This window comes from Acinonyx jubatus, chromosome D1 (assembly GCF_027475565.1).
Source record: "Acinonyx jubatus isolate Ajub_Pintada_27869175 chromosome D1, VMU_Ajub_asm_v1.0, whole genome shotgun sequence".
Taxonomy (NCBI): Eukaryota; Metazoa; Chordata; class Mammalia; order Carnivora; family Felidae; genus Acinonyx; species Acinonyx jubatus.
Window position 1 is genome coordinate 92,474,973 of NC_069390.1, and position 11,620 is coordinate 92,486,592.

Sequence of the window (11,620 nt, forward strand, 5' to 3'; positions counted from 1 at the left end):
CAGAATTGATAATTGCCCTGAAATTCATTTGATTAAATGTTGAAATTTAAATGTTGAAAGATAAATAATAAATATTGTTACTGGTTCAATTTTAATTAATTTCAGATATATTCTATTTTTTTAGATACACTATATTTTTAAGAAACAGAAAATATATACAGTGTATAGAGAATTCTGGCTCAAAACTGCTCTCCTCTACAAATTTAAAGGACTCCATTCTCTTATCTTGTAAGAATAGATTCATGACCAGCTTCTCGCTTGAGATGTAATGAGTCAAGTCCAATGCCAGCCTTCTCTGAGGGCCAAAGGAATAAAGCTCCAGATGGAATTATTTTCCAATGGGAAGATACGATAAAAGCCCATGTTATAAACTAAGTTTACACTTAAATTTAGCAAACTGTGCAATCTTATGTTTTAATTTTTAATGTGTCGACCATAAAACCTAGTTTTGTTGAATGGCCAGAGAGAGACTGTAATAGAATAGAGTGAGGCATACATTTTGGAAGGAAGGGAGGGAACAGAGAAGGAAAGGAGGAAGCAAGAAAGGGAGGAAGGGGTGAGGAAGCAGGGATGGAAGACAGTCCATAGCCTCTAAAAACTTGAAGATTTATGGTAACTGGTCAAACCAGAGTTCCAACAAGGACAGATTGTTCCTGGTGGAAAAGATACATTGTTTTGGCAAATTAAAAAAAGAAAAGGCAGGGGCACCTGGGTGGCTCAGATGGTTAAGCTGCAACCCTTAATTTTGGATCAGGTCATGATCCTTCGGTTTGTGAGTTCAAGCCCCACGTTGGGCTTGCACTGACAGTGCAGAGCCTGCTTGGGATTCTCTCTCTCTGTCCCTCCCCCATTCTCTTTATTTCTCTGTCTCAAAATAAATAAATAAACTTTTTTTTTAAGTTTTTTTTTTTTTTTTTTAAAGAGAAAAGCCTGGGTTAATCTGGAAAGTTTCTATGTAGGACTGAAGTAGAGGCTCAGCTGACCCCTACATGTTGGCTGTCAGGACTCCTGAGAAACGACTGGTAGTAACTTTGCCCAGCTCGCTATTTGGCAACAGTCTGGTTCTCAGAGTAGTGGATCCGAAGCAACTCCCCAAAGAATTTCAGAGAGGAATTTCCCCTCTACCTTCTTTCTATCCCAGAAATGTGGACCACTTGAGTGAATACTTGCCTCAAGGCCAATTTCACATCCTTGTTTCTCAAGGTGTAAATCAAAGGGTTAAGAGAAGGAGTGACAATGTTATTTAACACCTGAATAACAGAATCTAGCCAGGGGCTGGAAGCGGGCCTGAGATAGATGAGCATCACTGGACCGTAAAACAAGAAGATTGATATCAGGTGGGCACTGCAGGTTGAAAAAGCTCGGCGCCTGCCTGCAGAGGTGCCGATTTTCAGTATGGAAATGACGATGTGGCCGTAGGAAGTAAGGATAAGGAAAAAGCATGTCAGAGTCACAACATCCACGTTAGTAAAACTCACGGTCTGGGCTAGAGAGGTGTCTGCACAGGCCAGCGGCAGCAGCCCTGGGATATCACAGAAGAAATTATCCACCTCATTGGGGCCACAGAAGGGTAACTTAAAGACCAGAAACGTGAGGATACTTCCATGTAGACAGCCGCCCAGCCAAGTGCCCAACATCAAGCCGGTACGCACCCTGTGGCTCATGATGACTGTGTATCGCAAAGGGTGACAAATAGCCACGAAGCGGTCATAGGCCATCACCGTGTACAGGAAGCACTCAGTGCCACCCAGGAAGTGGTAGAAGAAGAGTTGGCAGGCACAGCCCTGGTAAGAGATGGTCCGGCTTGGCCCCATTAGGTAGAGCATCATTTTGGGGGAACTCACTGAAGGGAAAAATATGTCAAACACAGACAGGTTTCCCAGGAAGACATACATGGGGGTGTGCAGGTTAGAGGAAACCAGAATGGTGAGGAAGATGAGCAGGTTCCCCAGCAAGGTGAAGAGGTAGAAGGCCAGAAAGAGGACAAACAGCATATTCTCCAGCCCTTCAGTATTTGGAATTCCCAACAGGGTGAACTCCGTCACGGAAGTGTAGTTCTGCATGTTTGTGCCTCGGGGGGTCCTGGAAAAGTACAGTGATAATCGTGATGTGAGACCACAAATAACTGTGAAAATCTCTTCCTAATAGAATTCTTTCTGAGGCGGTGGCTACAAGCAAAGGGAGGTCAAAAAGGGAAAGGAGACCCACGCTAAATCTGGCCTTGGAGCTAAGTCATATGTCACATTTGGCCTCAGTTTTTTCATATATTAGATTAAGTAGCAAAATAATTTATCTTTATAGTTGGCAACCTCTCGCAGGAATCAACTCTTTCTAAATTTATTTATTTATACTGAGAGAGAGAGAGAATGAGAATCCCAAGCAGGCTCTTCACTGTAAGCCTGGAGTCTGACATGGGGCTCAAACCCATGAACCATGAGATCATGACCTGAGCCAAAATCAAGAGTCAGACACTCAATGGACTGAGCCACCCAGGAATCAGCTCTTACTACCATTTTTATATAGTTTCCCCCAATATGATTTGTTGTCATACAAACTGGCATGTTTCAGAATCCTCTTCTCCATGGAAAATTTGTCATCAGATGACAATCTTATTTTAATATCAGGATGTCATAATTAGTTGGTGGTAAATAGACCAAACAGTGCATAATTGTGGTAAATAGGCCAAATATATGCACATAAAAATGTGAATCTACATAGAAATGATACACACTTGCCTATTATTACTTTCCACAACACTCTTTCCATTCTCCACTGTTTATATTCAAGGAAAAAGTATACAATTCATATTTATTACTTACCCACACACATACAAAAATTGGACTGAATCTAGAAGAAGGCATTAGGTAACAAAAGATAATAGAAATAACTACTTCATCTCACTAGAAATGTATCTCTCTACAGCTAGACTTTATTTCTATACTACAGATCTCACAAATCTAAATTTCAATGACATTAATATCATTTAGCTTTATTAATTAATGTCAGTAGATAAACCTTAAAAAAAAACCCTCAGTTATATTTTCAAAAGGACAGTATCTCCTGTTCACTTGTGTCCCATTTTATGTTAGGCTTCCATATCTGTCATTGGATATAGCTGATTTCCCTCTGTGATCAATACTTGTTCATAGGAGATAATCTGATAAGTTTATACCAGTTTATAAATTGCTGATCTGTTACTGTTTCCTACATTATTTCCATTTCACAAGGATCAAGTCTTATGTTATGGATAAAAATCTCAGTAAGTAGAATTTCTGGAAAGATTAGAGAAGTAGAGGAAACAGGACCTCTTCAGACCATTCTTGAAATCAATCTTTGTAGCCAGGACCCTGTAGAAAGCTTGTCCTGCTCCAAATGCTTGAATGGGTTTTTATTCCAGCAAAAATAGAGACAAAAAGGCTCTTTTGCAGCCCGGAGTGCAATTTAAACATTGAGCTTGGGCCATGGCAATCAATCTAATCTCACAAACATTCATTTTTTTATCAACATGCTAGAAATATACAGATAAATAAAATAAAGTATTCTCCCTGTGAAAGTTCATCTAGAGTTATATAAAATTGGTTTATAACCCTCACTCTATCTCTACCACTTGCTAATGCTGGGGTCATAAGCAATTTACTTAACATCTCTGGGCCTCATCTTCTGCAAAAGAGTAATGAATCATAATATTGTCTGCCTTATAAGGTCTTTGTGAGGATTGAATGAGATAATGAGCATGAAATGTTTAGCTCAGTGCTTGGCACTTAGTGGTAAATGTTCAATATTAGTTTAACAACTAATTTCATCCATATAAGACTGTGATAGTGTAGGTGATACTATGGTAATAACAAAAGCAGATGTGATGAATATATAAAGTGGGCTTAAAAAAGGATCTGTGAGAGGGGCGCCTGGGTGGCTCAGTCGTTGAGTGTCTGACTTCAGCTCAGGTCATGATCTCGCGGTTTGTGAGTTTGAGCCCCGCGTCAGCACGGAGTCTGGAGCCTGCTTTGGATTCTGTGTCTTGCTCTCTCTGCCCCTCCCCTGCTCATGCTCTGTCTCTCTCTGTCTCAAAAGTAAATAAAACGTTAAAAAAAAATTAAAAAAAAAAAAAGGATCTGTGAGATTTCAAAAAGCAGAGAAAACATAAATATAGTCAAATGATCTTTGAAAAAGGAGCAAAGGCAATACAATGGAGAAAAGGTGGTCTTTTAAACGAATGTATCTGGAACAAGAGGGCATCCATATGCAAACAAATAAATCTAGACACAGACTTTATATCCTTGACAAAAATTAACTCAAAATGAACCACGGACATGAATGTGAAATGCAAAACTATTAAATTCTTAGAAGATAACATAGGAGAAAATCTGGATGACCTTGGGTGTGTACCTTCTGGATACAAAACCAAAGGTACCACCCATGAAAGAAAACGAGGGTAAGCTGAACTTTCATTATCATTTTTTAAAAGTCTGTTTTGCAAAAGGGCACTGTCAAGATAATGAGAAAAGTAGCCACAGACTGGGAGAAAATATTTTACAAAAGACACATCTGATAAAGGGTCAACATCCGAATTGTATAAAGGACCGTTAAAAATCAAAAATAAGAAAACCAACAACCCAATTATTAATTGGGCCAAAGACCTTAATAGATGCCTCATCAAAGAAGAGGTACAGATGTCAAATAAGCATATGAAAAGGTGTTTTGCATCATATGCCATCAGGGGAATGCAGATTAAAACAACAATGAGATATTACTACAAAACTATTAGAATTGGCCAGAATCCAAAATAGTGGCAACACCCAATACTGGTAAGAATGTGAAGCAACAGGAACTTTCCCTCATTTCTGGTAGACATGTAAATTGGTGCAGCCACTTTAGAAGACGGTTTGGCAGTTTTTTACAAAACAAAATGTACTCAGGGCTCCTGGGTAGCTCAGTCAGTTGAGCGTCCAACTTCGGCTCAGGTCATGATCTCATGGCTCATGGGTTCGAGTCCCATGTTGGGCTCTGTGCTGACCGCTCGGAGCCTGGAGGCTGCTTTGGATTCTGTGTCTCCTTCTCTCTCTCTGTTCCTCCCCCACTTGCATTCTGTCTCTCTTTCTCTCTCAAATATTAATAAAAGATCTTCAAAAATTAAAAAAAAAACCCTAAATTTACTCTTACCATATGATCCAGCAGTCATTCTCATTGGTATTTATTCAAAGGAGTTGAAAATGTATGTCTACACAAAACCCTGCACATGGTTGTTTCTAGAAGCTTTAGTCATAATTGCCAAAACTTGGAAACAGCTAAGATGTCCTTCAGTAGGTGAATGAGTAAATAAATAATGCTATATCCAGAATTGGAATATTATTCAGCACTGAAAAGAAATGAGCTATCAAGCCATGTAAAGATATGGAGGAATCTGGGGCGCCTGGTTGACTCAGTGAGTTAAGCACCCCACTCTTGATTTAGGCTCAGGGCATGGTCTCACAGTTCATGAGATGGATCCCCACATCGGGCTCCATGTTGACAGTGCAGAGCCTGCTGGAGATCCTCTCTCCTTCTCTCTCTTCCCTTCCCCTGCTCATTTGCATGCAAGCTCTCTCTCTCTCTCTCCCTCTCTCAAAATAAATAAAATAAGCTTCAAAAGAAGATATGGAGGAATCTTAAATGCATACTTCTAAGTGGAAGAATCCAATCTGAAAAGGCTACATACTGTATAATTCCAATTATGTGACATTCTGGAGATAGTAAAAAAAAGTCAGTGGTCACCAGGGTTTGAGGACAGGGAAGGGATGAACAGGTAGAGCACAGATTTTTAGGGCAGTGAAAATACTCTGTGTGATACTATAATGGTGGATAGATGTCATTATATATTTTCAAAACCCATGGAATGTACAGAACTGAGTGTGGACCCCAGCGTAAACTAGGGGCTTTGAGTAATCAAGATGTGTCACTATAAAGGTTTATCACTTCACAAATGTACCACCTGGTGGGGAATGTTTGATAATCGAACAGGCTGTACATGTGCAGGGGACTGTGGTAGATGGAAAATCTCTGTATTTTCTATGCAGCTGTGCTGTGAACCTAAATTTCCTCTAAAAAAATAAAGTCTTTCTAGGGGCGCCTAGGTGGCTCAGTCGGTTAAGCATCCGACTTGAGCTCGGGTCATGATCTCATAGCTCGTGAGTTCGAGCCCCATGTCGGGCTCTGCGCTGACAGCTCGGAGCCTGGAGCCTGCTTCAGATTCTGTGTCTCCCCCTCTGTCTGCCCCTAACCCACTTGCATTCTGTCTCTGTCTCTCTCAAAAAAAAAAAAAAAAATTAAAAAAAAAAATTTTAAATAGTGTCTTTCTTTAAAAAAGAAAAGAGAGAGACACCCAGATCAGGAAAATGCTATTTTCATTAGACCCACAACAGAGTATTATGTAAATATACTGGCAAAATTAAAAGATCTCTCTATAGGCTGGAAGTGCATAAATTCTCCCTTGAATCTGAACCTTTTATGTTTCTGGATCAGCAACCAAATTCACAAAGATATCTGGTCCAAGCTTTGCCCTAGGCAAAAGTGTAAATTTCACAAATTACCTTATATCCACTTTCAAAATGCTTCTCAGTCCTCCCCTGCAATCCGCACTCAATGCCTCCTCTCCATCCAAACCTATTCTCAAGAAAGAATGTGACATCAGTCCAAAAAAAAATTTCTAAGGATAGATGTTGCATAATCATAAAGTCATTTGGAAAAGTACTGAATTCCCATCACAGAAGATTTTTAAGCAGAATCTATAGGCTCATCTCTTAGGGAAATGAACAGAGGAATTATTCTCCTGCTGCAAAGAAGGCAGACAACATGTTTTCTTCCAACTTGAAATTCTACAATTTTATATTATTAACTTTTGATAAATTTTGTGTTGCACTATCACCACATTTGCATTTTAAGCCTTCGTCTTAAATGAAGGAATGAAAATATGCCTGTTGAAGGAAGTTCTCTTATCGATAAAAGAGTGGGCTGATATTGATAAGCTGTTGCAAGTGGAGACAATTTCTGATTTTTATACTCTCTGTAAAGCAGAATTCACAAAGATTCTATCCCCTTCAATATCCCACCGTCCTTCCACACACCATTCTCTGCCTTCTCCCCTTCATTTCTTTCAGTGCAGACTTACTAATGGGTCATTGAACTCAGCCACATATAAGAATTTTCTTAAGTTCCGTGATTCTCCTTCTTCAGTTGAGCAGGGGAAATGACCGGGACAAATACAGAGTAGAAATAAGACACAGAGAATGGAAAGAGTCATAAAAGAAGAACATATGTTAAATAGAAGCAGGTAAAGTTTTAGACACATGCCAGCTGATGGAAAACCCATCTAACATGATGGAGACGTTTTTCTGGCCTCTAGGCAAGAAGAATGTGTTCCTAAAGCTAAAATTCTATTTTAGCTCAAGATGCCTTGAACCCAAGACACATAGATTCCACGCTCAGCCCTGCTATGCAGTCTGGTCCTGAAATTCTGGATTTATATTTGCAAACAGGAGAGTTCCTTTTGAGACAGTATCTCCAGTGGCCCACTACTCAGACGTACTGAGCATGAATGAGCAAAGGGAATAATTAAGGCCTTCCTCTCTTCCCTCATGCCTCTTCCCCATCACAAATCTCTATTTCATAATAACATATATTCATTGTAAAAGTAGCATCGCAACCTTATACGCCACTTGGTCAATATTCAAAAAAGCAAGACAATACACCGTACTTCCTCTACCTTAACGTTAGCAATGTTAACAGTTTAGTGTTTTCTTTCCAATCACTGAACCACGCGGTTATGGTATAGTTTTCTTAAGTTTATTCATTGATTATTTCTGAGAGAGAGAGAGTGAGTGTGTACACAAGCAGGGGAAGGTCAGAGAGCGAGAAAGAGACACAGAATCCGAAGCAGGCTCCAGGCTCTGAGCTGCCAGCACAGAGCCCGACACAGGGCTCAAGCCTGTGAACCCGGAGATCATGACCTGAGCTGAAGTTGGACACTTAACTGCCTGAGCCACCCAGGCACCCTGGTGATGGTATATTTTTATCTGCTTCCAATTATACCACATATGCAGTGTTGCAAGTCTACCTTTTAATTTCTATTTTTAAATTAACAGTTTTCCTTGTACTTCCCAAAACAAGTAAAGCAGGTAGGCAGGTAGATAGGTATACATACAAGGTACACTGTGATGAAACTCTGAGTTCATACAGTTATCTATACTTGAGATCTTATTAAAACTAAGCTTACCTAGGGCACCTGGGTGGCTCAGTCAGTTCAATGTCTGAGTCTTGACTTCAGCTCAGGTCATAATCTCAGGGTTCGTGAGCTCATGTCGGGTTCTGGGCTGACAACAGGAAGCCTGGTTGGGATTCTCTCTCTCTCGTCTCTCTCTCTGCCCCTCCCCCGCTCATACTCTGTCTCTCAAAATGAATAAATGAACTTTTTACCAAAATAAGCTTACCTAAATAGAAATGCTATAAAAATTATGAATATTACGGTTTTTTAAGATTATTGTCAAATTATGTACTTTGTTGGCAGTAGTGTTTAGGAGAGCCAGGTTTACCAGCATTACATAATAACGTTTTCAAAAGTTGTAAAGATTATTTCATAAGCAACTGACAACCAACTATTTTTTAATATTCATTTCCAGTAACTCTTAAGGCTTAACATGTTTACAAGCTATTTATGATTTTTCCTTAAAGCAACTGAAACAATGTGTTGATGTAAGTTTAGACAAATAGACAAATGGAATAAAAGAGAGAACACGAAAACATACTTCCTGGATATATGGATAACTGACATTAAGTCAAAGGTGATAGAGAAGATCATGCAGAAATTTTTTTTCAATAAATTATGCAACTCGATCAATAAGGAAAAGATAAATTTAATCTCTTACCACATACCGTATACAAAATCAATTCCAGGGTTTCGTAAATTCAAATTTGTAAGGCCAACAGTGCAACTTGTCAAGTTAAATTGGGGAAAGTATTTCTGACCCAGATACAGAAACCAGTAACAACAAAGTAAACATTGATAATTTTTGTTGCTTTCAAATTGAAAATAACATTAAAAGACTAACAAAGAAAACCAAAAAGAAAAAGTGAAAGTCAAAGATGTTATTTACAGCACATATTACTAATAAGGACTCAGATTCAAAAATATGTAAAGAACTCCTAGAATACATATTTTATTATTTTATTTTACTTTATTTTACTTTATTTCACTTTATTTTTAGTAAGTATATTGTAAAAGTAAGCAATCCAATATTAAAGCAGGCAAATGACTTGACCAGTTTTCACCAAAGAAGAAATGCAAATAGCCAATAAACAACAGCAAAAAATCTGCTCCATCCCTTGAAGAAATAAGGAAATGAAATTTTAAATTGCAATGAAATTTGCTTAAAGTAAATGTCAAAATCATCAATTACTGGAACTTTCACATTGCATGAAGGGAGTATAAATTTATAGAACCAAAAAAATTTATAGAACCACTTTAGAAAATAGTTTATCATTTTCATGTAAGGTGAGAGATATTTTCCTCATAAGACAGAGAGTTCTCTATAGAAATCCATACACATGTGGATCAAAATAATGTATGAGTATTCAAGGCAGAATTTTTTCAATAGCTAAAATGCGAACACACAAATGCCTACCAAAAGTATGCTTTACAATGGAATAATACACATCAATATAAGGAATGAATTTACAGTGATGTATATCTATATGTACATGTCACTGGAACACAATTTTAAATAATAGAAAATGGACATTAAATAGTAGTACATGGTTCCACAAATATAAATTTTAAAAAGCAAATTTATTGTCTAGTTAACTTCAAAATTAATAAGAAATCAGAATTACTATAAATGTCATAATAGTTGAGTGGGAGAGGGCTGGCTTCAAGGAAAGGTCTGTGAAGGCTTCAAGATTGCTGGCAACATTTAACTTCTTAACTTGGACGGTGGTAACGTACATGTTTGCTTGACAATAAACTTTAACTGTACATTTATGCTTATGCACGTTTATCTATATAAGTTATATTTCACAGCACAAGCAAATGAGTAAATTAGAAATTAAATACAATTTTAAAATTTTATGCGATTTTAAGTAAATTAAAAATAAAAACAGTTTAATTAGAGGTTTTTCATTCTGGCCTGTGATATGATAACAGGAAGAGGGTTTATTCTCCCACCATAAATATAGAACTTGACCAAAAAATATATAAATGGATATTTTCATCTATTGGACAACAGGCAGCACAAGACTGTAATCTCTGACAGAGGAAAAATAAATGTGAGCACTTATGCTGGGAGGCACGCTCTGGACCATGATATGAAAAGAGATACTCTTGCTGAATACCAATTTGTCTTTCAGAAAATTGAAGAACTAAGATTTCCTATACATTCTATGATTCCAGCATTAACTTTGATATAAAAACTAGTCAAAGACATTGCAAGAACAGAGCTACTGATTAATATCCTTTAGAAACACAGATGCAAAACTTCTTAACAAAATTTTACCAAATCAGGTCCTTTATATATGAAAAATAACTATATCTCATGATCAGGTGGGGTTGATTCCAGGAATGTAGGTTTGGTTTAACATTAAAATTCAAGCAATATATTTCACCATATTAACAAACTGAAAAAGGAAAACTATAGTATCATCACAATAGATGCAGAAAATGCATTTGACAAATCCCCAAATGCATCCCAGATAAAAACTGCAGCAGATTAGGAATGGAAGGGTCAACTTATTAAAGAGAAAAACAAAAACAAAAAATTACAAAAAACCTTACACCTACCATCATACTTAATTTTTAAAAAGCAACATCTTCTGCCTAAGATCAGGACCAATACAAGGAAGTCCACACTCACCATTTCTCTTCAACATTATATTAGTTTCTAGAGGACAATTAGGTAAGAAAAAGAAATAAAAGTCATCCAGATTATAAAGAAGAAGTAAACTATATGTGTAGACAACATGATCATCTATCTATATAAAAAATCTGATGGAATATCTAAAAGAGCTATAAGAGCAAATGAATGAGTTTAGCCAAGTTGTAGGATATAACTATTATAAAAAATCAATTCTATTTCTATTTATTCACAATGAATAATTACCATTTAAATTAACATCAAGAAGGGGCGCCTGGGTGACTTTCGACTTCGACTCAGGTCAAGATCTCACGGTTCATGAACTCGAGCCCCGCATCAGGCTCTGTGCTGACAGCTCAGAGCCTGGAGCCTGCTTTGGATTCTGTGTCTCCCTCTCCCTCTGCCTCTCTCTCACTTGTGCTCTGTCTCTCTCTGTCTCTCAAAAATGAATAAACATTTTTTAAAAATGTTAAATAGTGTCAAAATAAAAAATAGTGATAAATCTGACAAAAGATGTGCTAGAACCTGAACATGGAAATTATACAACGTTATTGAGGAAAAAAGAGATACCCAGTATTCGTGGTCAGATATTGTTAAGATGCCAATTCCCCCAAATTGATGTATAGATTCAATGCAATTCTAATGACACTGCCAGTGGGCCTTTTTGGTATGATTCTAAAATTTACACAGGCATACAAAAGACCTTGAATAGCAAAAACAATTTTTTAGGAACAATGACATTG

At 37.5% G+C, this 11,620-nt stretch overlaps 1 protein-coding gene across 1 annotated transcript; it reads right to left on the reverse strand.

The window, feature by feature from the left end:
• Window positions 1-1,121: 1,121 nt before the first annotated feature.
• LOC106976595 (putative olfactory receptor 10D3) lies at window positions 1,122-2,063 on the reverse strand. The gene has a single exon (XM_015074019.1). The coding sequence runs from the start codon at window positions 2,061-2,063 to the stop codon at window positions 1,122-1,124; it is 942 nt and encodes a 313-aa protein (XP_014929505.1).
• Window positions 2,064-11,620: the final 9,557 nt, after the last annotated feature.

Excerpts from the sequence above, each read along its gene's own strand:
- LOC106976595 (XM_015074019.1), bottom strand. The coding sequence starts at position 2,063 with ATGCAGAACTACACTTCCGTGACGGAGTTCACCCTGTTGGGAATTCCA.